At 39.5% G+C, this 26,963-nt stretch overlaps 1 protein-coding gene across 1 annotated transcript in view; it reads left to right on the top strand.

Moving 5' to 3' along the window:
* TRPM6 (transient receptor potential cation channel, subfamily M, member 6) overlaps positions 1-26,591 on the top strand; it is an 82,963-nt gene extending 56,372 nt beyond the window's left edge. The window contains exons 27-41 of the mRNA XM_014951643.1: positions 872-1,004; positions 2,748-3,892; positions 4,604-4,716; positions 5,656-5,782; positions 6,679-6,776; positions 8,902-8,957; positions 10,401-10,426; positions 12,160-12,210; positions 14,507-14,572; positions 16,429-16,715; positions 16,967-17,049; positions 17,590-17,795; positions 19,658-19,709; positions 24,845-24,951; positions 25,883-26,591. Of these exons, the coding sequence (XP_014807129.1) occupies positions 872-1,004; positions 2,748-3,892; positions 4,604-4,716; positions 5,656-5,782; positions 6,679-6,776; positions 8,902-8,957; positions 10,401-10,426; positions 12,160-12,210; positions 14,507-14,572; positions 16,429-16,715; positions 16,967-17,049; positions 17,590-17,795; positions 19,658-19,709; positions 24,845-24,951; positions 25,883-26,001 (2,669 nt within the window). The 3' untranslated portion in view covers positions 26,002-26,591. The remainder of the gene's footprint in view (positions 1-871; positions 1,005-2,747; positions 3,893-4,603; positions 4,717-5,655; positions 5,783-6,678; positions 6,777-8,901; positions 8,958-10,400; positions 10,427-12,159; positions 12,211-14,506; positions 14,573-16,428; positions 16,716-16,966; positions 17,050-17,589; positions 17,796-19,657; positions 19,710-24,844; positions 24,952-25,882) is intronic.
* The last annotated feature ends 372 nt before the right edge of the window (positions 26,592-26,963 follow it).

The raw sequence follows: 26,963 nt of genomic DNA, 5'->3' as shown, positions 1-26,963 counted from the left end.
GGGGGGGGGGAGGGGGGGAAGAGCCTAGGAGGTGATCAAGTCTGATTCTGAGTGAGTGGAGACCCCCAGAACACTGGGTGGGGGGGAGGCGGGGGGTGCAGCTTCCCTGCTGAGCTGTGCCTTGCAGCTGAGTATTACACACTTATAGTGAATGCTGCCATGTCACTTGGCACAGATGCCCCCCCTAGCAAGAGCAGTGAGGACTCTGGTATGTGAAAAAGGAAAGAAAAAAGGAGCTTGGAAGATGTGGAGTCTGGATCAGAGAAGCAGCTTTCCACTGAATACATTTCTTCATACTGACTTGGTGTGATACAAGAATAGCATCATGAGCAGCCCAAGCTGTGAAGTTTTAAACTTTTTAATGTGTTCTTTTTCACCCAGTAATCTTGCTTAATATTTTATACATATGAACATGTGAAGCAGTGTGGTGAAAAAAAGCTTTGTAGCTTTGAGTACCTGAAAGGATTGCAATTGTTCTAGAAGACTAGCACTAAATGAATGCCTGAAGCAAATTATAGTGAAATTATCATAAGGTTGGCTAATTGTACATATCTGTGTATAAACCTTGTGAGTCACATGTGTAACAAAATACAGGAAGAAGTCTGGGAGAAAGTACATCTTTGTGAGCAGCCATTTGGGTATGTACTTTTGAGGCTTTAAAAGGGGGTACAATGGGGGTTTTTTCAATGTGATTTTGCTCGCTAAGGAATGATAGAAAACATGTTTACATGTATTTGGCAAGTTGAGTCTTCGTACAATTCATGGAGTTAGGTCTGCTTCATTCCTGTCAAGGGAAGGGGAGGAAACCTCTTCTGCCAGTTTTCGTTTTTTGTCAACATGCTTGATACCAACTCCTGCCTCCTTTGCTTAGAGCTGTACCTGAGTGATGAAGAGTTAAAGAAACTCCATGACTTTGAGGAACAGTGTGTGGAAAAATATTTTCATGAGAAGAATAAAAGCCTGAGTTCCAGTGACAGTGAAAGGATCCGTCTGACAACAGAAAGGTGTGTTTCACTGCAGATTTGTGCTCTTTGCGTACATTTGTCCTACAAAAAGACTTTGACAAGCTGATGCTTTTCGAAGAGACTATGGCCACTGTGAACACGAGGAGCCATAACATGCATAGGCCTTGTAATGGAATGTAATGTATGTGTTTGAACTGCATGGCAGGCCTGGCTGGGAAATCTTGCTGGCAGAGTTGCGTTCATGGGTGTGTATGGTGTGCAGGGGGCTAAAGGGGTACAGGAAGGTGTCGCTGAGTTTCACTTTTGCAGATGAGGTAGCACCACAAAGACATGGCAGAGTACAGCATAAATACGTATTTTTATTCAAAGGCTTAGCAGTGTAGGAGCACTGTGAGAGTATTGCTTGTGATTGAGTGTAACTGCTGTTTACAGAAATAACCATATAACCATTGTAGCATTACCTGCAATGTAGTGTCTTGATTTGCAAAATGTCAATACACAACTGTCAGTGAGGCTCATAAACTCTCCGTATTAGCCTAATTTAGCTTTCTATTGAAATCAATGGCAAAGCTGCTATTAAGTATAATGGAAAGAGTTAAAGATAATGAGCACTGTAAAAAGTCTTACTGAATGCCAATACTGATCTCATCTAATAAATTTGTTTTGCTTAGAGAAAGATAGCTTCTTAATCTTTGCCTGTTCACAGTCTTATTTTGCATACTAAAACAAAATAAAAGCAAAATGAATGTACCCCGTAAAAGAGATGAAACAAGTAGCTTTGTTCAAAAGCTGCAGAATTGATTACAGCAAGATCATGTCATTTAGTGGATAAATATAGATCTGGAAAGGATTTTTTTTCTGTGTGCAAAGGTAAAACACACTTCACAGCATTGCATAACATTAATACAAGAAATTAATTTAGATTAATAAAATATTTTGGAGCACTGGTATTTGATTTTATTCAGCTGTTTGTTAAATACTGCATCTTTTAGTTACTCAGTGGCAAAGGAAAGGAGCAACTTTTGTGTATTGCCTGCAGATATTTTATCATTGTCTTAGTAATACAGCACCAGAGAGAGTATCTTCAGGAAACATGAAAATAATTATTTGGTTAAAATGATATCATATCAGGTCAAGTTCTTGCACTGGGGATTTAAAAACCATAAAAAAGGCTTTGCTTTTTGGGCAGCTGAATTTTACGTGGAGATAAATGATTGCAGCAGACATACCGAATCTGTTCCCAGAAACCAAACAGGTTCCTGGGAAGACACTTTTCCCAGCAGTCTCCAATATTTGAGAAATGGAAGACCATCTGTAGGCTTCTGTGAGCCTTGTCCTACTCATGTTTGCACAAGAAATGTAGAAATACAGGATGACTGGCTGACAAGAAGTATACTTTACAGCATTTTACATTTACAGCAATAGACAGAGCAGCACTTCCAAAACTGTGTGCTGCTGTCCATGGTTTAGCAGTTCTATGGCAAGAAATAGATGTTATTAGGAAAACAGCAGTTTTAAAAATAGATACCCCTTGAACAAAAAGCCCATTTCCTTAAAAATCACTGGCTGTTACCCAGTAACCTGAATGACATGTTGTAATTCTGGATGGGTATTGTCAAATACAGGTATTCATGGGAATGGAAGTCATCACTAAAAAGAACCAAAACGGTTCTTTGAAAGACTGGCTTTTTGAAATGTGTTAATGGCTTCCTTTATTATCTGACAAACTGAAATAAAGATCTGTGTTATGGTATTTTAATTATTTTTTCTTTTTCCACCTAGGGTGGAGGAGATGTTTCTGCAGCTTAAAGAAGTGTATGAGAAGGTGTTTTATATCAAAGAGTCATTACTCTCACTGGACAGCCAGCTAGGACATTTGCAAGACCTGTCTGCCTTGACAGTGGACATCCTGAAAGTGCTTTCAGCTGTAGACACCTTGCAGGTGGAAGAAGCTTTACTGGCTGACACAAAACATCGAACATGTAGGAAACTGCCTCATAGCTGGAGCAATTCGCTCTATTCCAAAACCTTGAGCAGCCTGGAATGTTTGTATGACAAGAAGTACCACTACTACAGCATGCCACCCTCCCTCCTACGGAGCTTAGTGAGGAGTCAGTGGCCATCAGAGTGCAAAGACCGCGCACTGAGGACCGAGAGTAACAAGGTGGTAGGAGACAGCTCTCGGAAGACAGAAATAGAAAGTGACACACTCACTTCGGGAGTATCTTCTGAGACTAAGTCAACCCCTAGATATGGACAATTTTTGCTGGTGCCCCCTGACCATCAGGGGGGGTCTTTCTCTGAGGATGTCACATTAAATTTGTCCTTTTTGAGCACTCCTGCTAAGTACAGGGATGATGCATCCAGAGATGAACTGCAAAGTAGCATTGTGGTGCAGCAGAACTTGCAGAGTGTCAGCCTCATTGGAAAGGAGCCAGAAGATTATAAATGGAGCCAGAGAGACTTCGTTATTAATTTGCCATCAGAAAAGACTAGTACTGTTGATGCTGCTCATCCTCTTGGTCTCCAGCCATCCCTGGATATTGAGGAGAGTGCGGCACCCTCCTGCAATGACAGGGAAGAAGCTGAAGGTGGTTATGTGAACTGGGGATTCTCCGAAGGTGATGAAAAAGGGGTTTTCAGCTCAGGGAAGGAACAAGAGAAGGCCCTGTGCATACATTCCGCCTACAACAGTGACTGCAATTGCACGGGTAGTCCTCCCAGGCACGTCCAAATAAGAGAATCAAAGTCCTTCTCCTACAACTCTGACAGATCACGTCACAGCAGCATCATCTCTCAGAAAAAGCTGAAGCACAGCACTTCGTTCCGGATCAGCCCACTCTGGAGGGACTGGAGCTTCCGCAGGAGCAACAGCTTGCAGTCCTCTAAGAAAGAGAAAAGCGGGAAAACCTGCAAGGCCATAGGTGGTAACTATAAAAGACTACACCTGTACAGTATCTTTTACTGGGGAGCCCAAGCCATTATAAAACTATTTCCTTTGCATCCAGGAGGTACTAGCTGCAGTTGATGGTAGCAGCAGAGTCCAGAGTTAATCCTTCGTTTTCTTTGTGGTGGGTCTGATTCCTGGAGGGAATTTCTGAAGTGTGCCTGGTATCCAAGCTGCACCACACCTGTGTGTCAGCCACCCTGATTCTCTCCATCTCACGGGATCCCTATGGCTGTGGCTACACAGCTGGGGTGACAGAGGGTCTGTGCTCGCTCCAGGGAAGTCACCTGCCCTGGGGATGCAAGGCAAGAGTCTCAGGAGCCAAAATAAATTACACGATCCCTAAGAGATATATTAGCAATATCATAGGTCAGATGGATGTATGGAGAATGAAGAGCTATACATTTTTATAGCCAGTTTAAAACACTCCTTGTCTACCATCAAGTTTGCTCACCAACAGTTAAATATCTTCCAGTTCTAAGTATGAATAGTATGAGTTGACAGATAACATTTTTGTTTTATATCTTGTGATGGTGCATATCTTTGCACTGAACTGCATGAGTATTAGCTTGGGTGTCACAAGACTTTCTCAGCTTGCTTTGGAGATCTGCCAACTCACAGTCTTATCAGATCTTCTCTTAGTAAACAAGAGCTCTGTAGCTTAATGGTGTTTTTTGACCCTTTCCCACAGAGTCTTTACGATCCAGTGAGCTACACCACAGTGAGGCAACAAAAGCAAAACAACAAAACAGAGACAGAAAGTCTGGGAGAGGAAAGAAGAATCAAAAGCCCCTTCAGGTGCCGGTATGTGCAGATGCAAGAGAATCACATAGCCCATAGCTGTCTTTTCATTCATTTAGAGTGGTTCTGCAGTATGACTTAGCTGAAAATGTATACATTTAAAATGCTGCACACAAATTGGTGTGTCTTTTGTGTGTGTCTGGCTTTGGTGTAATTTCTTTTTTGTTTGGATGGGTGGGATTTCAGTTTTGAACTTGTTGAAGTCTATGGACTTTGGTAGTTAGTATACCAGGGGTGTTAGTGATTTTACACAGAAAGGAATCAGTACTTGCACTTTAGCTGGCAGGAGGACTTGAGAAGGCTTCACGTGATCTAGGCTAGACTGAAGGAATAGTGAGCCATATCCAGATGCTGTGCAGCTGTAATCAAGCAAGCCAGCCCAGGTAATGTCTGCTGAGTACTAGAGTCCTGCAGTCTTTTCTCTGAATCCATCAAACATTTAGCACACTGCAGACAGCATATTGATTATGTCATACATATCGGGCAACTTTCGTAACTGTGTTTGTGTGTACATATATAGAAATCTATTTATAAAGTTACAAAGAGATTCCTAGGATTTTTGTCAGCTGGAGTTATCTCTGTTTAATGAGATGAAAGCTAGACTGATTTGTTTATGTAAGATGCTCAGCTCAGAAACAGATCTTAGACTTGAACTTTGAGACCTAATACCTCTGAAGGTATTCTGAGAGTCTTCAAACTTTATTTTAAAAAGCTACAGTAGTAGCTTTTTAGTAGCTTTCTTCAGTAGTATTTACTAGACAAAAGAAATGTGTCTTCTGCAACTTGTAATAAAAATGGGAAAATCTGTTTCTCATTTGGGAGCGATTTCAGTCATTGGCATTTCAGTGATACTCTGAAAGGCCACATCATAGGCTGTCAGAGGAACTGCAGAGGTGCTAGTCATCTTATAAATCGAGTGTCATTTTGTCTGTGTCTTGCCAGGTGATTAAAGTGGATGATTGTCCCCAGAACACCCAAGTGAGCTCAGAGCCTGCAGAGATCAATGTCTGGGATGAGCAAGAGAAACACAGCAAGAACTGGCTCACTGTGTCTAATTTCAGTCAGCTAAGTATGTGATATTTTGCAGACGGCGAAATGCAGAAAAGCTTTTAAAAAGAAGCAGTAAATAAAAATTCACAAATTCAAAATGTCATCCACCGCTTTGACCGCATTGTTTACAGAATTAGAATTGGGTTGCAGGCACACATGACTTGGTTATTTGCTGCATCATTGCAGAGGCAAAAGGGACATAGGTTGGATGGAAGGTCAGTTACGTCTTTCTGGGAGTGCTGTCTGTCTCTCATGGGAGACAGTAGAGTACTAATCCTCAGGAATAAAAGGGAAGCAAGGAGGATGATATCCTTGTCTCCTCTCCTGAGGTGTCTTCTAGAGTGGCATACTGGCTAATTGCAAAAATAAACTCTCTCGTGAATTTCTAAGGGCATTTACACTCACAGGCAGTGCTGTGATACTGTATCTGCTGGCAGATCCTCTGCATATATTATTCATCACTCATTGCTCTGAAACACATCCTCCAAAGGGAAGAAATGAATTCTATATCGTCTCTATTGGAATGAAAAGGGAATAGCATTCTTACTCTTTTAGTAATTCTCCAGCTCTTTCATTATCAGACATTCTTTGCGTAGTTCATCTTATCTTTCAGCTTTGCTCTGTTGTGGCTCACTGGCTTCATTCTGCAGGGTGCTGGGAGAAGGCACGGGGAATGCTGTGAGTCAGCACAGCATGGGAAGCTGAGAAGGTCTGTGCTCCTCTGAAATCTGCCACAGAGAATGGAAACAGTCCATTTTAACCCTGTGAAATTCTGTTATTGTTTTTATAGGCCATTACATGTTGGCTGGGGTAATATGGTATATAGGTGTTAATTTTATAGCACTGTACAGGTTTCTAGCAGTAGAGCTGTTCATTTATATTCTGGAAATAGCTGACGCCTGCTCTTTTGGCTAGGTTTGGAACGTCTCAGTTACATGCACCAGAAAATGAAAAATCAAGACATCGGTAGGCATACCATACCATTCTGTGATTATCTGAGGCATTCTCGAGAGGTAAGACCTAAGATTAGAAGTCTTAGTCCATAGATTTTGGGCTGGGATGGGCCCAGGGTAGCTCTACTGATGTCTTTCAACTTGCAGCTATAGGTTTTTTGTCATGAAATACCTCTTGAGAGATGAGGAACATTGTTGTCTGCTGGCACAGCGCATGTGTGCGAGTAAATGAATAATTTAACAGCTGTTAACACTCTATTAAGGTTATTGAAGTAGGATATTAAATTATTGAATCACAGAGTGGTTCTGAGTGTGAAGAGGTTGGTCAGAAATGACACTTGTGTTGATGTTTCATTGGCCAGCGAATGAGCACACAGCTTTGTCGTGAACCCATGGGCAGGATTGGTTAGCAGAGTGAAGCAAATTTTGGAAAGGAAGCTACATTGCTTTTAATCTATCACCAGAGATAGTTATTTCTTGTAAAGTGGTAGTCAAATATTGGTAATAATGCAAAGCTTAGATTTCTTAACCACTGGCTTATAAACAGCAAATCGTACTGTTTTTCAGAATTAATTTTCAGCATCACAATGTAAAGATCCTCTGCCTAGGCTCATTGACTTTGATGGAGATAGACCAGTTTATATTTCCTGAAAACCAGGGGCAGGAATCTCAATTATGGAAGCTTCTGTCTGTTTTAAAGTGGTGTAGCTAATGGAAGAAAATGTGTCTTTCACTACATTGCGTAGGGGTATCTCAGAGGTATGAAAGGAAATTAACAAAGAATAAATTAAGAAGAGGAACTGTGAAATAATCCTTTCCTCATGCTTTTTCAACAGCACCCTTCCTTGCTTGTTTTACTTACAGCACTTTTGATTATTGAAATGGTGATCTTCATAAGCCTATCTTATTTTTCACTGTAAATGCTACGAGTTGCCTTTTTTTTTTCCCCTAAAGAATAAAAATAAACTAGATAGTTTCAGCTCTGCTGTTCTGAGTGCTGTAGAATTTGGATTCCAAATACCAAGGAAGAGAGCTTGAATCTAAATTTTAAAAATGACAGATTTTTGTATGAAAGAGTGGAGAGAGAAAGAGAAATAGAAATAAATTGACTGATTTTGTATTCTGTAAAACCTGAGCTTGGAGTTTAAATCAATAAATCTTTGAAATGTGAAACACAGGATCAGACAAGCAAAATAAAGGTACAATCAGGAAAACCATGTGAAGGGACCAAGTATTCTGGTGCTTCAAGACTCATATTAAGATGTCTTGCGTAAAACTCATGGGTGAGATTTTTAAAGTTCTCAGAAGAATTCCACTGATTATGGCAGGATTGGAGTTAGGCTGAAACTAGTCACTTCCAGAACACCAACTTCAAATTATTTAGTCTTTCAAGATACAGCCTCCAAGACCCAATGAGTTGCTGTGCCTGTCCTTAAGTCCTGTCTGGGTTATAAGAGTTTATATATATATTGCTGAGACGTAACAATGTTTATGCATCCAACTGTTCTGCTTGGAGTATGATATATTTTAAAGGAATGTATTTTTCCTTAAGTGGTCCTTCTCAGATTTACCCACTGAATACTGCGGTTCAGAAATCTTTCCTGATGGGCAACAGGGAACAGAGCAAGGGTGTGTAAAGGCAAATTTTGGTTTTGTGAAAGACTTTTTCATCTGCAAAGCAAGCTACAAGGTGAAAATACTAGTGAAATAAAAAAATTTGTGAGTTAAGTTTCAGCTAATATTCAAAGCTGAATTTTAGTTAAACATAACAAAGCTTAAAGATAAGTTGAACTTTTTGTGGGGGCTCTATTTCTTTTGAGGATTGAAATCTGCCTGACTATTATTCAGGAAAATAATTCCGTTTCTGACTAACACATTAGGAGAACCTGCTTGGCCCAATTTTCCCCTATATGGCTGGAAATTTAAAACGCTATTTGAGTATTTCTTCAACTATAAGGCCTGGAAAATATGTGATACAAATAAAAAATTGTAATGTGATCAAGTTAGTTCCATTTTGGTATAGGTATGGCAATGCTGTGATTCATCTGCTTATCAGTGTCATTATTCATGCTAAGAATAAACATATCGATAAGTGTTTTCAAGATTCTATCTTTTTGTGTTTTGCAGTGTGTATATGATGGTGATGTGCAGGTTTTGCCAGTAAAAGTATCTGTCTTCTTTACAGGATTTGAGTAGCATGTTTGGAACCATCAAGAAAAGTAACCTGAACCGAAACTCCTCGTATGTATTATTAGTATTGGTATTCATCACATGCTTTCAGAAAGAGACTTCTGTGCTTTCTGCAGGTTTCCATTTCAGTTCTGCAGTATACTTAGGGTGAGAAATTTATGTGAAGAGTTAAAGCAATTCAATCTGTTTACGTTTCTGTAAATGAAGCCTTATTAATGGAGATAAGGGAGATCCATTTAAACAAAGTGTGTAATTTTAGGAGAAATAGACACCCCTTTTTATTCTAACAATAATCCAATTTTCTAATTCAATCACTATGATCACCATAGCATCCTTAACTAGCCATTATTCCAATCTAGCAAGCATGAAAAGTTGCATTTGCTTTTTCTGCGCAAATTGCATGTTTCCTTTTTTTAATAATTAAAATGCTAGCAGCTCCTGAAAGCTTATTCCATTCTCTGATTAATCTCTTTCATACTGAGTCTGCACATTTACAAAATATTTAGCTTGGTTTTCTTAATGGGTTTTCAATAGTTATTAAGCTTTGATTATGTTTAGTGAAAGTATCGTGATTTCAATATTTTCGATTTTATTGTGTTCCCCGCCCCCCCCCCCCAGCTTGATTGATCATTGTCTTAATATTGATGGTATTTTTTCCATGTGCAGTGCTGTCTCTATGTTCCTTATCCTTTTCTTTCTTATTTCCCTCAATTTCCTTTTTACTAAGTAACAATGTGGATGTAATAAATAAAAGGCACTCAAAAGCTGTCACATCCCATGTGATTTCACCACGGGGGATGAAGGAAGATGCTGTGTTTTTGTACCTATCCTGTGGTTGGTTGTTGTGTTGTTTCTTTTTCCTTTTACCGAGTCGTTTATAAGTAGTAGACAAACTGCATACTTACCAGCAGGCCTTACAGGCCCTTGCGTGGCCTGATTCTGTCACTGAGTCTGTTGTCTTTGGTGGGATCTCTCTGGTCTGTGAGGCCTATCACATCCGCTGTCTTCTGTAACAAAGGCTGCTTTAACATGAACGCTGACGCTGTAGTCTTTCTGCAGCCTTGCTAATCCAAAGGACCATCGGTTTAAAAAGTCTGGTTCTGTGCACGCAATGCTAATGGGTTACGTAGCTCTGAGTACATCTCAGCATTCATTGAAAAATGAACAGCTGTGTGTGTGGTTGAAGTGGTCTTTAACTGATATTATTGCTGCAGTGTAAACAATATAAAACAGCGGTGCAGAACTGTAAGAGCAGATGAATGTAAAGCAGAAAACGACACGTGCAGAAAAATGTTGCTCTTTTTAGGTTAGCTGAAGATTACTTGCTGATTCTTCCAATGAACAAAGTTGCATTGGGGGTTATTTTGTTTTATGATTGCTGATGAGACCTTTGAGAGTTTTGCCTTTATGCAGACCACGTCTCTTGATGTGTACCAATGTTAGCTTAATGACGGAAATTTTGGAGTAAAATATCAAATATTTGCTTTTAAACAGGTCAAGAACTTCAGAGGAAACTGACAGTAAGTTTTTGGCTGCTTGTCACTCACTTTAATTCCTCTCTGCAAATCACACTAACAATTCTGAAGTACAAAATCCAAAAATAAGTTAATTTACAATAGTTGGGGGGTTATAGGATGATGTTCAGCTATTGTTTCATATGTTAGTTATGAATTTGTACTTTTCAGTGAAAGGTATTTTTATGAGGATGTGTTTTCCTCAGGATAACTGCAAAATCTTAAAATAAAAAATAAGTATTATTATTCTAGTCTGCCCAGTAATGTTGTTGTTTGAAGTAGGAAGAAACTCTTTAAGATCATGGTGCTGCTTTCATCCCTGGCAGTCTAGGAGACAGCCTGAGTTAAAGCAGGGGGTATATCCGAGAACAGATTGTGGTATAAAATTTTCAATACATGCTTGGTTTTTCAAGTTGCAGTTTGGTGTATTTCCTCTCTTTGTGTGGTTTCCCTGAAATTATGAAGTCAGCGAAGGGTTGAATTTATTATGAAATAGCCAAGTCAAGGTTATAGTGAGGAATTACTTTATTCCACAAAAGCAGTGTGCCAGTCAACTTCACTTGTTGCTTGTTAGTCTACCTTCCAGTTTTCCAGGCCTGCCACATAGCTGTAAGAGGCTCAGCAGCTGGGCATCTACCTCTGTTTGAGTCTAGCTGTGGCGCAGAGATGAGTTGCTCTTAGACTTATCTGCCCTTCAACTGCTGCTCTGTCTGGGTCCAGCTGTGCACAAAACGCTGCTGCAGGCGTAGTGAGTTGTGGGGCTGCTCTCTAGAGCGCACCATTCCTTGGATGAAATTCCGCTTTTCCTGTCCTCAAAAGGAAAGACTCAGCCCCCATTCTCCTTTTCTGGGAGGAAGAGTGCAGAAGGGACCTTGACTCACCAAGGGCATTGGGTAGAAATGCTGGCCCATATCCCAGCTTCTATTTATGTTTTTTATTTTAGATCTCTTTCACCAGAAAAGGGAACATAAGCAAATAAGATATACCAAGAATAAAACAAATATTTTTATGAAGGTTCAGTTTTGCTTATACAATTTTTCACAATTAAAAGTAGTACAGTATACATATTTTCTAAAATCTGGCATTTTCAAGGATTGTTTTCCAATAGAACAAGGTGATTTCATCTAATTAGTGGAAACATGCTCATTAGTCTTGGTTTTATTAAAAAGACTTTTTATAAAACAAAGATTTTTGGACTGAATTTGATCTGTCTGTGCCTGTTGAATAACAACAGAAACCACTGTTAAGTAACCCCAGAAATTGTTTGTCTGTTTAGATTTTGACAGCATTTTAGATGCTGTGGGTTAGTGGGACAGTGTTATTATGACTTTGGTGTAATAGTATAGTTAATGGAATGCTTAATGACTGAGGATGGAGTTGGAAAAATCATGCCTTGGGGAGGCTGTGAAGCATGATGGACAGCAAAGTGCTTTTAATATCCCAGAGGTGTAATTGGCTTAGAGAAGCTGTGTGTCCTTGAGGTTAGTATCACAAGTTTCCCACCAATTCCCTGAATAAATAAGTCATCTGGCTATATTACATTTATGACTGAAATCTGCCAATATGATGTACATTATAACATAGTTAAAGCCTATTAGTAATTCTCCTCTCTAGAATGCTGAGACAGTAATTCTGATTAATCTGTTTCATGACAAACTCTGGGATGGAAGGAATTAAAAAATCGTGCATTTATCTCTACTATAATAATTAACATAATGATCCTTTAAACATTATTTCAGATATCTTCACCTGCTTGAAAACATCTCAAGATCTGCATCATCACTACTCAGGTAAGCAGAGGCACCAGAATGATAGCTGAGTAATTTAACAAATTAAAAAGAACTTTAGTTCTTCCCTTGTAATCTTCTGTGATTTTCATTTTCAAGAACTGCACAGTTGCCCACTGCTAAGAAGATTCTGTATTAATTCATGCCTAACACTCCAGTGACAAATTAATGAATTATTTTCTTGCTCCTAATTGCTCCATTCTGGGTATTGCTGGCAAATCCAGAGCAGAATCTAGATAATTGCTTTCAAAATATCAGTGGAAACAATGAACAGAGCTCCGATTTTGGGAGGGTGGTGGAGGGGAGTAGAAGGGGAGGGGAGAGGAGGGCAAAAGAGGTACTCATATGTTTATAGCTTTCACTTCCCCTCACACCTTCCACAACCTCCTTTGTACTTTGTGGAATTGGGCTCTTCAGTTAATTTGGCCTGTACTACTTAATCTGTGTTTATATACCTATGAACTCTTGGAAATCTGGCAAGGAATAAATTATTTGAATGCTAATTGCCCGAAGTCCTGTCTTTTCCTGAACTGAGTGTGCACAGATTTTCCCACAAGGCTTGGATTTCAGTTTTTCCTGGAGGAGAATGGGCAGAGCTTGCCAGTAGATGTCTCTGTTGCCTACAGGACTTGGCCTCCTTTAAAGGGAAGCCTAGGGTAACCAGAAGCATTAGCAGCCTTCTGAAGTTCAAAAAACTATGCTGTTTTCACTGGGAATAACACTTCCTGGTTTGTAATCAGTGTACAGGAGTAATTTCTCTGACATCGTGGCATTGTTGCAGTGATTAATTAGTCTCTCATCAGCATGCTGTTTGAGATTAGGTAGGACTTTTTAACACAGATGAGAGTGGTTTCCATAATGAATTGACAAACATCACACAAGGCTTCCAGCGTAGGGGTGTTTTTAGCTCGGGAAGATCTGGGTAGAATTTAGCCCATGAAGCCCAAAAGTTTGATACTAAAATCCTGCACCACATACTGTTCATGCATTATTTTTGCTATCACGTTGTGTAGTTCTGCTTCTCTGCACACCCAAAAGAACTTGAGTTTTGACCCAAGTTCAGCAGCTGGTGCAAGTCCACTTCACATTGCTCCTGGAGACTCTAGAGTGAGTGCTGGCAGGGTCTCAATGATGGCACAGGTCTGGCAGCTCCCCTGTTTGCATCCTTATCCCTGGAATGCACTAATTTTGTGACTAGAGTGTGTTCCTAGTGAGGCATAAAATGAGGACCTTGATTTTCAGTCCATGCTCCAAAGCTATTCAGGCACGTTAACCAATGCCAGCTGAATTTGGAATATGTAAACAAGCCTTCAAGTGGAGTCTGAAATGCAGATCTTCTCAAATGAGGACCCTAATCCATAGGTTGGCATGTCGCGGGTCCCCTTTGTTCTGTACTTCTTGGCTAAATAATCTCTAATTAATTTATGCTCAGAGAATTAATCTTAAAAAGAAGGACAGATGGCATCCAAGCTTTGGAAGAGTCTGCCATCAGGGCTTTTTGGTTGCTCTGCAGAGATACACAGCTCTTGCCGTGGTTCTTTCTCTGCTTTGGATGCTAGTTTTGTCTTCAGCCATTGAATAGGGAAATTTGGCAGACAACACTGTAGCATCCAAATTGCCTCCTTTTTCTCGTCTCATCCTTGTTGTGTCTTACTTCACACCTCTCTCCCCCTTTCTGATAACTGAGTCATCATGTGAACAAATCCATAAATACTCAGTTGGCACTCTGAAGTTTTGAAGGTGTTTGCCTGAGAAATAAGCAGCCAATTAGGGATATATAATAAAGTTACTGATAATGTTTGGTGAGGAGCCTAGATGAAGAAGCAGTGCTCAGTGCAGGGCAAGCTTGGATTTTCCTGTGATGCCTTATTAAATCCCCAGGTGCTTCTGAGACTGATAGAGACAGGCAGTGAAGGCAGCTGGGGCTGGTGCATCTCGTCGGCTGTGCTGGAGGTGGCAGGAAGAGGAAGTAGTGGCAACCCATGGTGGAAGAAGGAGGATGAAGAGAGAGCAGAAGCAGCCCTTCTAGCTAGTGTGCAAGGGGCTTGTCCTAGAGACCCTGTTTCCTTGGAGAAGGGAATCAATGAGTGGGGGAAAGAGTGGGAGCTGACGCTTGTGAGATTCCATGGGCATGCAAAGGGGAGTTACTAGCTGGGTAGAATGGTGCTCACATCTGACACAGGATCACACTGCAGCCCCCTTGGCTTAGTATGGTACAGTAAAACGCTGACAGATGTTTTTGAAACTCAGCCAGATTGTTTTTTACTCAGTATAGTAGTGAAATCTATGTTGTTTGCAGCCGTTGAAAGAAACAACTTAATGAGACTTGCTCAGACCATACCATTTACGCCAGTCCAGCTCTTTGGTGAGTACCAACTTCCTGGTAATGTTTTTTGCTTTATAAATAGTTGTTGCATCATCTTTAAAAGACTCTGAGAAATTTCCTTCGATTGGTTTCAGTACTTCTTTTCTAAAAGAGGTGAACTGGGATAGAATTGCAGTAATGTGGTAATTCAGGGACTTCTGTAGGTCATCTGGTCTAACTGCCTCTGTGGCCAATTCTGATCAGGTTGCTGAGAGCCTATCCAATTGCATTTTGAATATGTCTATAAATGGAGATTCCTCAGCTTTGCTGGACAACCTCTTCCAGTGTTTGACAGACTTCTTTGTGAACCTAGTATTTTCCCCAGTATTTGTTGGGCTTCCCCTTTCTGTAGCTTGTATATGTTGGTGTTAATGTGATTACTGTTGACCTCAGAGATGAATCTAACTCCATCTTCTCTATGCCTATTATTAGGATATGTCAAGATAGGTGACAGATTCCCCTTAATCTTAATACCTACATCATCTCCCTGTTTCTCTCTACCCTCCCCCACGTGTAAATATATATAGAGAGGATATCCCATCAAGAAGAAAACCAGGTATTGGCTGAAAGGGCATTACTCATGCACTTGGTACAGAAGACTTGTAGTATACCAAGGAAAAAAGAACTGTACTGTAACTGAAGAGTGGTAGAGAATAATACATAAATCATTTGGAAGTGTTCTGAAATTAGTGTGCAGTATTGGCTTACTGCAGCAGAAGCTCTGCCTCTAGACACTAGAGATCTAGGTGCCTTCTTTTCAATGGGTAGAATATTTTGTCTCACAGCAACTAATTGCTGATACTTGCAGCATCGTAGGATTTCTTGAGACCAGATTGCTGCAGATAATTAATATAGCTATGAGCATATTGAACATTCTAATCTTTGAAGCTCCCAGGAGACACCTTTCTAGGTATTAAATTGTCAAAAGATAATAAAATGAAGAATTAATGTAAGATTAAAAAATTTGTCTAGTTATAGTATCTTTATTCAGATGTCTGTCTTTTATGTAAGACACTGCCTTTTCAGTTACTTTATTTTAAATTTAAATTTGCGCAAATTGTGGTGTTTGACAGCATCTACATTTGTGCTAACTGGTGGAGGTAGGCTCGGAGTGGGGAGGAAATCTACTAATCTGAATCCAGTTTGTCCTTCTTTATGCTATTCTTTGCTATTTTGCAGATGTAGTTACCTCGCCACACTTCCCAGTGAAAACCTGTTTCTTACAAATTAACATTGCAAATAATGTGAGTTGCAAGAAGGAAAGCTGGGTTTAAAAAAATCAGTCTCCACTTTTCTGTTAGTTTACAAATGATGGCAGCAGAAGGGTGTCTAACTTAGGTTGCAAGAGAAGAATGCTATTACAACTATATAGAGAAACAGAGCGTGACTGAGTCAAAGATCACCAGGTTTGTTCTGCTTTCAGCAAAATGTTACTAGCAGGAGCAGAACATCTCAAATTTTGTGCAGTACAGATAACATAGGAATTTCTAGGAAAAAGACAAGTCTTAGTTTAAAACAAAAAACTGTAAACTTCCTGTTAATTTTAATTGTTTGTGTGGAAGTGTGCAGGAGGTCTTAAATTCATCTCTGTTTAGATGCTTAATACAAGCTCTTTGAATGACTTGTGTTATCACAGTAGATCTTAAGTGGAATGTATGTAGGTAGTAGTGGAAATTTAGGCTGGGCTGAATCTGTTCATTCGCAGAGGAACAGCAATGATAAAAAGCTCTCTTTTAATGTGTGGCTTACCAGGGTATATAAGGTGGTATGTTATTTTAAGATACCAAATCAAAATGTGGTTCTCTCCTGTTTCTGCAGTGTTTGATTTCTGCTAACAAACCTTCCTCTTATTTAAGCTGGAGAGGAAGTGACGGTCTATCAGCTAGAAGAAAGTTCACCTATGAACCTTGACAAAAGCATGTCTTCCTGGTCCCAGCGTGGTATGGCTGCAATGATCCAAGTCTTGTCACAGGAGGAGATGGATGGGGGTCTGCGGCGGGCCATGAAGGTCATTTGTACGTGGTCTGAGAATGATGTGTTGAAGTTGGGACAAGTATTTATTGTGAAGTCTTTTCTGCCAGAGGTGGTTCAGACTTGGCAAAAGATCTTTCATGATGGCACGGTGTTACATCTCTGCCTGAGGGTGAGTTCAGACCTAAGGCACACTGATTGGTCTTACGTGATGTGCCTTAAATGTTATACTGCTTACATGTGAATGTCTTCAGCATGGTTGACATGTGGTTTGATGTTATCTTTTGGAAAGGGAAAGGTTTTGTGGGAGATCTATCTGCCATTTATAAAAAATATACAATCGTTGGGTTGTTTGTTTTGGCAAATTCATTGTGCCTGTCTTCATGAAAATGAAAATAATGTTTATAACATTATTTTCTTCAGGAGATCCAACAGCAAAGGGCTGCCCAGAAGTTAATCTATACCTTCAATCAAATCAAGCCTCATGCTATTCCATATACTCCAAGGTAAAATCACTGTCTTTAAGTATTAGGTGCCAAAGGTTTCTCTTAGCTGTGTGCCAGGTGTAGAGTAGCTTTCTTTTCCATAGTGGGTTGAAATAGCTGCTGCTTAGGCAGTGTTATGATAGTTAATCAACTTTTCAAGAGGAAAGGTAGGCAGCTTTGAACTTTGTCTTTATAGCTACATGTGATGGCAAAATAAGCTTCTTTATAACACCGTTCCTTAGACTTAAGCAAGAATCATGTTTTATGCAATTGAAATAAGATATTTGATATAGCTCATTTACAGTGGGCTGCAATAAATCAGATTATGTTGTTTGTCCATAAACTGTACTTACTGATCAATTGCCTTTTTTTTGGGTGAGTTGTCAAACCAAGAAAGGCTTTGTGCTGTCTGCCATTCAGTACCTCCTGTGGTTCAAAACACTCCAGCTAAGAAAGATGTGTCCTCCTTTTTGGTATATTTGCTTTGTATCATGCCGTGTGCTGACTGTGAGGAAGTTCATTACCTTGCCAGCTCCTGATAGGCAACATTTTTATCTGCAGGTTTCTGGAAGTTTTCCTCATCTATTGCCATTCAGCAAACCAGTGGCTGACCATTGAGAAATACATGACTGGCGAGTTTCGGAAATACAACAATAACAACGGAGATGAGATTACTCCCAGCAGCTTGCTGGAAGAGCTGATGCTGGCCTTCTCTCACTGGACCTATGTGTACACCCGTGGGGAGCTCCTTGTCCTGGATTTGCAAGGTGACTGTTAGCAAGGGATCACATTTGGAACTCAATGAAAAGCACCTCTCTCAAAAGAGAGTTTATTGCTGAAGAATGGGCCAAATTCTATTCTCACTTGCACACAAAGGTCAAGAAACCCCTGGATATCTGTTGTGCAGCAGTGGTTCATGAGTATCCACAGAAACACTTTGGATTAATGTAGGTGTCATGGAAAAATAATTTGGCTTAAAATATGTTTAGGCTGAATGGGCAGAAGAGCAGGTAGAAGATTTTAGCCAGCTTCAAAAAGCCACTCTACAGTTAAGGTATTTTTGTTAAGATATATAAATAATACTGAGAGTCAAGCATACCTGTGTATATATGCACTCTTAATGTATGTGTATATCTGTCAGAAGAGTATGAACTGCTATCTGTATTTTTTTATTTTTCATATTAATAAATCTGTAAGCAGTTTACATAAGCTGCAAGCCTGAATGCTATTCACAAAGTCTGGTGACTCCTTCAAAGAGCATGTGATCACTTTACTGTACATGTGTAAGTAGGAACATGGCATATTTTAAAGAGATAAAACAGTTGACAATGTTCAGAAGATGAACAGCACCCATCAAACAGTATAAACACCATTGTTTGTCATTTCTGTCAAGGGAAATGTGTATGGGTAGACAGAGACTTAACATATTTACATTTTACAGCATCCAGAAGCTGTGAATTACAAAAAGACATGCTTATTATGCAGAATAAACCTATAATTCCATCCTTGCCTTCATTTGGTTTTAGCTGCACATGAAGAAAAAAATACAGTAAGAGTAAGTGTGTCTTCACCATAGCCTACTAGAATTGGCCTGAAGTTTTCTTGGGTTTATTATACAGCTCTCGACAGTTCCAGACCAACTGTGTTGGCTCAAACATGGAGAATTTAAACTTCTATGTAAATCTTATCAACACTGGAGCTTCAGTTTCAATTTCAAATAAACTGAAATCTGCTCTAGTTTTGGCCTAGTGTTTATCTAGTAGTTCTCTAACCTGCCAAGGGCTGCTCCCCTTGGAGTTCTAATAGGATTAATCTCTATCACCATTTACTGTGTAGCACGAGGGCCATCTTTGCATACACATATCCCACATTTTGTCTAATTTACATCAACTGAAATGCCTTTCATTGAAATACCCCCAAACTGCAATACTCTTCATACACAATATGCTATTTCCATAGTCTTTACTGGTGCTCGTTGCAGAATATAAACTTACCATCAGTGGCCTATTGAAATAAAAATAATCACATATCATGTGATCATATGACTTTTTTCATTAGCGTAAAAGCACAACTGTTTCCTCAGATGTGAGAAAAGAGCTTTTTTGTAAAATGGTAGTGTCATCAGTTTGGGAAAAACTGCAACGTAGGTATCAGCATTCAAGTATCATAATCAATTTGTTTATTTAATATTTTTCCCTGGCCACCCAGAAGAAAAAAGGAATAACAGACCCAAGCATTTGCAAAACTTAAAGCTGTGGCTTGTTGTGTTTGATATATTGATATCAGTAAGATCCACATCTGATTAATATCTTTAACTTAAATAACAGTCTTGAGGTTGGTCACATTTTGCTTAGTTGAGCTTCAGCATAATATTTAGTGCATTTGCATGAGCCTTCCATCTACATATAAATAAACCTCAAAGCAGCTAAGTTGGGACTGTAATAAGAACTTTATACGTTTGCCAATACTTAACAGATTTTTATACTCAAACAATTTTCTTTTTAACTCATGGCCATGTTAAATATGACACTTTCTACAAAGAAAATGGATAATTACATTTTTGTTAAATGCCAGATTATGATATCGTGACTGCCTTCCTTTGTAACACACACTGTTGATTTTGTTGTAGGTGTCGGGGAAAACCTTACAGATCCATCTGTGATTAAACCTGACGACAAAAAGTAGGTTTCTTTCTGATGAAATTATCATTCTCTTCAGACATTCTGCCAACAGTCTGTATATTTAGGGTGTTTTTAATGGGTTTTTTTGTGAGAGATTTAATTATTTTTGCATGGTATTAGGGTTAAATGGAGGTATTATTGCGATGGAGAGACTATGTCCTCCTGTGCTTTGGAGGACTATGGACTTGTGGGGCTGTAAGTGTCCCAGCTCCCAACACATGGAGAGCTGTGTATGAAAGGTGGGAAGAGTCTGTGTTGCTGTGCTGGGAGCACAGGAGCTTTCCAGGGCTATGAAGGGGGAGCAGGAATGGGAGATAGAAGACCCTGTAATCTCTTCACAAATATGCGCCAAAGGAAGTCATCAGTAATTTAAATGTGGTAATCCAGCTTGGTACGTCCAATGCCTGGTGGGGCACTGTTCCATGGCAGCATATGGGTCCACAGTGGCTTAAGAGGATGAGGAGAGGGCCTCTGGGTCTCTGATCTTTCTGATAGGTCTTAGTGGTGCATTTAAGCATACCACATGTTACAGCCTCGGAACCATGATACACAGATGGTAAATCATATGTCAAAAGTTACAAAAATCAGAGGGACTACACAGAAATAGAAGTCTGCCTTAATGCATCAAATTTCAGAATCAGAACAATGGCTGTTCTCTCATCCTATGACCTGCCTCCTTGCTGGTATTTGCTGTAACGAGAAGGGAAGCAGTGGTGTTGATGGTTACTGACCTGTGGGGTTGTCTTCTCTGGGTAGTCCTCCTAAACCCACACATCTCTCCAACTGTTCCCTGGCATCCCTGTCCCTCCACTGTCTTGTGCTCATCTTGGCTCTCTCTTGCTCAGCTCGTGTCATCTGATTGAAGCAGTGTTTCATGCTTGGAAGGAAGAAAGGTATAAATATGAATAGTCTGATTTAATACAAAGAGCAATTAGCTATAGAAATATCAGCTGATTTGCCTAGAACTCAGAACAAGTTTATTTTGGCAGGTTCTTGGTTCTGGGACCATTATTAATATTTCATTAATACGATTAGCAATAAATGATTGTTCATGTTGTATGAATGTTTAATTATGAATGTAGGTGTATTGGCCATATAATATTTATTTTGGAAGCAACATCAAATATATGCTGAGCACTGCACAGTGACAAAGTCTTTGCCTTTAGTAGGTCATAGGACCATAACAAAAGCACAAGGATAGCTTAGGATAGAGAGGCAGAGAGGTCAATTGTGTAGTTTTTCACTAGATTTTAGCAAACATTTTAAGGTATTGCTACAGATGTATAAAAGTCTGGTTTGCTACTCTTGAAGTGGATTTTTTAATGGTAGCATAAACTGTAATAGTTATTACTGAAGACTGTGACTAGTCATTGACCACAGTACTTCGCATGGCAACTCAGCTTATCCGCTTTAAAAAAGGAAAAATATTTATTTACATTATCTTGAAGCTTAGATTTATTAGTGTCCTTTTGGATTATTTTTGCCATTAAATAATTTTCTCATGGTTACTAAAATTTGATCACACAGATCTTATTTTCAGAACTTTTTGTTGTTTTGTTTTTTATCATCTGCAAAACAGTTAAGTCCTAGTTAAAGAGCAAGTGTTGATTAATTAATCAAAACCAACTTGATTTTCTTACGTCCAGGGAAATCTTCAGAACAGCAAGTTTTGAAACTATATTGTTTTGACTCAGGGATCTAAAGGAATAAGGTGGTGAAACGTGGATGGATTCTGTAAGCAGCAAACAGATATCCAATTTGAAGAAGCGCTTTCTGAAATAGTAATAACAATAACAATGTAAAAGCACTGTCTTTGCTCTAACCTTCATTTGCTCACAAGAAGAACATTTCTGGCAGTAGGAAGATTTGTTTTAAGTTTTCATTTGTAAGTGTGATATTTAATCAAAACCAGTGTGCTGCCTCAAAAGTTGCTTTGAGCTCACCTTCTTTTAGAAGCCTGGGAGATAATAGATGGCATCTGACTGACAGGGCTGATTCAAATTGTAGCACTACTTAAATTATTTATGGTTTGCATCTTTAATTCCATTGATTTAGTGGCTCATGTCATTATCTTGTAATGAGTCTTTTCTTTCATGCATCCTGCGTGCTGTCTTGAAATGGACTTTGTAATGGCTAAATGTGATCTCTAGCTCTGTGATAGTGCATTGTGTCATGGTTTTATATACAGTACCAGAACAAAAAATAACAGATCTGTTTAGAAAGTATGCCTGATACTGTGACATCTTGGACAGATCCTGAGCTGATGTAAATCAACGTTAGTTCATGGATATTTAACATCAATTGAAGATCTAGCCATGTGCACTGCATAGGATGTGTGAAATGATAAAATTATGCAGATATAATGTTCACAAAAAGATTTCCCTTAATTACCTCAAAAGCAGTACTCTGGATGCTCTTTTTAGTGTGTATTACTTACCATATCCACAACTACATTCTTGCAGGTAAAGCTTTCACAGATGCTGGGTGCCAAGTGTCTGTGTAGCAGATTCAGAGTTGAGGAAAATGGTGGGCTGAGTTTCAAATTGGAAAGAACTGATACATTAGGCCTGCTGTGAGAGGTGAAAAAAAGGGCGCCGGCGGTCAAAAATGTCATTACAAATGTGAAAAGGAGTCGTCTCTTACTCTCCTTTCTGAAGGCTCTCAAGCAGATAGTGATGAACTGAAGGGTTCAGTAACAAGTGGAGACCATGTTCTCTGAAGCTAATCGTTAGTATGTGTTCTGAAGAACAAATCTAAAGAATATTTACCGAGCTGTGCACTTCCAGACAAACAATGCTGCCAGTAGACAAAACATCTGCATGAACTGAACTTAGAAACCTGCACAACTGAAACAGGTGGGCTGGAAGTTAAATCTAAAAAAAAAAAATCCTGAATAAATGACTTGGACATCTCCATGGAAAGACACTACTCTCCATGAAGCCCCCCACAATCCTTTACCTTCCATCAGTAAAGCCCTGTAAATGTCTTATTGTCTGATTTGAAAGTTTGTAGCTCTGGACTATAAGGAGCACTCTTTGCATCAGCACAGTTTGTGTTACTTGCCTGGTGGCCAGGACCAGTATGGCGAACATGGCATTTATGGAGCATAATGATTAGGTAAGGTTCTGCACAAAAGGAAGATCATGTTTTGGGTTTTTTTAAGCCCATTAGCTGTCGTTAATGCACCTGCTTGAGAAACATGAAAGCCAGGACAGTTTGGGTCCTTGTTTATAGAACAAGGACCCAAAGAATTAAGCTGGTTCTTCTTCTGCGGCAGTTCATTCCTGGCTTTACAAGTCTTGTACAGACAAATCTTAAGGTCTTCCAAGAATGACCTTAAAAACTTCCCAGACCATTTGTTTTCAATAGTTTGCTATCATTACTGTCTGAAAGATTTTTCCTGATTTCTTTCTTGAAACGTTCCTTTCTGGTCCTATCTACTGTTGAGAAAAAAAATTCCAAACAGCTCAAAGATAGTCACCATCTTTTCCTTCAATTTCTTGTCTTTCTTTTTAGGCTATACCCTAGTCATATCATGCATGTCATGATTTCTAGACTGCTGGTCATTCTTCTTGTTTTCCCAATTCATTCCCATATTTCTTGAAATAGTTTTTCACATTTAAATGCAGTATTCCTTTTGAACCATTGCTAGTGCTGGGGTTGCACACAGTATTCTTGTTTATCTCATCTCACAACAGTGTGAGAAAATTGTCGGTCTGTCTTGTGCTATTTGCTGCGCTTTGCATGAAGTAATGCTTAGGTCAGAGGAAGTGTCAGACTAGTTCTGTAGCCCTGGAGTTAGTGAAGTCTTCTCAATTTCCTATACCCACCCCCAGAAAAATACTTTTGTATGTCCTATTCTTACTGGCATTTTGTAGATTATACCAATGGATAGAAATGGCTACATAGTGTTATGTCATTTAAGCTGTCTATATGACACATAAGTAGTATTTCACTTCTTGCCTCGTTTGATGTACTAATTTGCAGTAAAGGCTGATTAGATGAGTCATTCAGATGATCCAGGAGACAGGTAGTCTTTAGTGTCTGCCAGAAATTAGAGAGATATTAAGCTTTGTACAGTAGTTTTGGCTGATCATTGCTTTTTTCCTGTGTGAAAGGTGAGTGTATCATATTTGAAAACTGTTTTCTTTAGAGACAATATATTTTGTTATGGTGGATTACAGACAGATTTGAGAGAGTTAAGAACTTTTTCTATAGCTTTTCAGAGCTGTAATTGATTTCTGATTTTAAAATGTGTTGTTTCCACTCTGCATATCATTAAAATAAAATACTAGCATTCGTAAGTTTCTTTGGAAGTGTTTCTTGTGTGCTGTGTTCCGTAATGTCTAGAATGTCAATTAAATTCTTAGGAGTAATGGTGCCGCAATATTAAAATTAATGAACACTGATCTTTCAGACTACATTAAGAATCTATTATAATTATGTGGTATTCTAATACATGTGTGGATATAGCTTGGCTCTGATTGTAGTTGTGTCAGCTTCATTCAGAATATGCAATACATTTCCACAAACGGATCCCCTAGTAACGTTGCTGAATTGGCCTGAGTGCAGACACATGGAAATGAGCATAGGAAGAAGCCAATAAATTGTAAAGCCTTGCTTGTCAACAGTGTACTGCATTTTTTTTTCTGTGTTGCATATTGATGTGACTAGGGCTCTGCTTGCTTTTGGCTTTCTGTTCTTAAATAAGGTAAAAGTAAGTCCTTGCTGTTTGTTCCCAGGTGCCTGCTGGAACCAAACCATTTGTTTGATGAGAATGAGCGGTGGCTGCGTCAGAGTCACTCAGATTCTGGCGTGTGTCGTCTAAATGTCACTGTCCCCAAATTTTGTTTGAGCATTTTAGTAGGGATTGCTGTGTCTGTCCTGTCTGCCTTTAGAGCATCTCTTAGATGCAGCAAGAAGGAAAGTCGTGTGGGTTATATGTAGGCTAATACTTTACCAGAATTGGCAGTTTTCTTGTCCCTGAGCTAAGAATCTTGTGATGTACGCTAGGCTTTAAATGTCTTTGTACAAAGGCCTAACATCACTCATTTAAAAAAACAGAAAACATTTTCATCTCCCTCCCCTACAGTTGTTTTATTTTGCGTTCATTGATTATTTAATATTTCTTTTAGATCTGGAAAGATGGTATTTGGACCAGCAAACCTAGGAGAAGGTGCAATAAGAAACTTCATCACAAAGCATCGTTGTAACTCTTGCTGCAGGAGGCTGAAACTTCCAGGTATGCAAAGTAAAGATTAATTCTGAATGTATGTATAAGTTTTTAACTGCAAGGAGGCCAAGGCCTAGGTGTGCTATAAAGACAAGAACTGAAATCCTATTGAGCTTGAGAGATCATAGCAGGCACACTCTCTCCGGATAAAGGCAGATATGAGAATACTTTTACCAGGGTCTTTTGCACAGCAGTTGTGTAGCAATTGGAGCCTATCAACCTGATGTTAGAATTCAGCATGAAAACTTCTACCTGTTTAATTGTTTCCTTTGCTTTGCAAAATGGTAGCTCATTTTTCCAGGGTCATCACTACAGATAGCATGAGCAATAAATTTTAGAATTAGAGAAAGTAATGATGTAAAAATTGGCAATGTGTTAGCTGGCAAAAAACTCCCTGGCGGTTTCCTGGCTCTGGGATAGAGTCCTATACACTGCAGGCCTTACTTTGCTGAAGTTGGATTGCCTGTTGTTCATGTTAGATTTGATAGAATGTGTTTTTGTTTGATGTGGGGCAGATTTAAAAGACTCAAAGCCAAAATAGATTGCTATTCTGGATGAATTTCCACCCACCTATTTTTTTATAGCTGAAAGCTCCTTCCTTTCACTGCCTACATGGAATAATAAGTGCTGTTTGATTCTGAAACAGAAACTGCAGTATTATTGTTCTTGATCAATTGTGTCTGTGGAAGCTAGAGATAATAGAGGGGAAAATAAGCTGAATGAATGCAGTCAGGGAAGGTTCATTCGTATCAGCTCACACCATTTTGGATTCCCCCAGGGCTCTCATCTCCCTCGCTCTGGTTTGCCCTGATGCAGATGTTCTTCCTCCTGAAAATAGCTAACTGATTGCCACCAGTCACTGGGTTGGACGCTGCCTAGGGTGTATGCGCTTTTCAAACACTTACTTGGATGCATCGTCGTATTTATTTTCTTGCCATAGATTTGAGAAGTGACTACATGCTGGAAAGGGTTGGTCCAGCCTTTGAAATAGAAATGGAGACAAGCACTGGAGGAGCTGATGATGCAGATGAGCCTTTGGAGTACGACACGCGGCTGTGAAGCATGTGAGCAGAGTCCACGTGCTTGAGTGCTCAAAAACCTGCCCCTTACCACTGCCATGGGTCAGTCCAAAAGAAAAAAACACAGGTGTCTGAGTGCAGCAACTGTCTGCCCTCAACAGACCCTATAGGCAAGGAATAGAAAAAAATGTCCTTAATTACTCCCCTTCCATGCTCTTGTGTTAGTCTTTCTTGTACAGTTCAATGAATTGCCAGGAGCAGGTCACCCATTAGCTGAAAAAGCTATCTTATCAGTGCTTTTTTTTTTTATTTTCTTTTTTTTTAATGTAGATTATGGTGCTTCCTTAGGAAAAGGACTGTCAAAAGCATATTTCTGAAGGAGAGCACTTTGATGTTTCTCTCTCTGCTATTTAGTAAATAAATGAATGTATATACACTTGCAAATAATTCATTTTCAGAGGCAGAGCCCACTTAATCCCATACTCAATTTTCCCTGGGCATAGGAGGCTCTCCAGGCAATTGCAGAAAGATTACTTCTCTTTATTGTTGATTTTGATGCAGAGATAAACCAAGAATGTATAAGTAATGGATTAGTGGTTTAAACAATAGTCACTGATATAGTTGATAGATATGAGAGCTTCATTTTGACTTACAGAATCACAGAATGATATGGGGTTGGAAGGAACCTCTGAAGATCATCTAGTCCACCCCCCCTGCCAGAGCAGGTCCACCCAGAGCAGGTTGCACTGGAACATGTCCAGCCGAGTTTTGAATGTCTCCAGAGATGCAGACCCCACCACCCCTCTGGGCAGCGTGTTCCAGTGCTCTGCCACCCTCAAAGTGAATAAGTTCCTCCTCATGTTTAGATGGAATTTCTTATGTACAAGTTTGGGCCCATTACCTCTTGTGCTGTTACTGGGCACCACTGGAAAAAGACTGGCCTCATCTCCTGACGTGCACCCTTGAAGTATTCATAGGCATTGATCAGATCCCCCCTCAGTC

The sequence above is a fragment of the Calidris pugnax genome, unplaced genomic scaffold, assembly GCF_001431845.1.
Source record: "Calidris pugnax isolate Ruff unplaced genomic scaffold, ASM143184v1 scaffold207, whole genome shotgun sequence".
NCBI classification, from domain to species: domain Eukaryota; kingdom Metazoa; phylum Chordata; class Aves; order Charadriiformes; family Scolopacidae; genus Calidris; species Calidris pugnax.
This window is presented reverse-complemented; position numbering and strand designations above follow the sequence as displayed.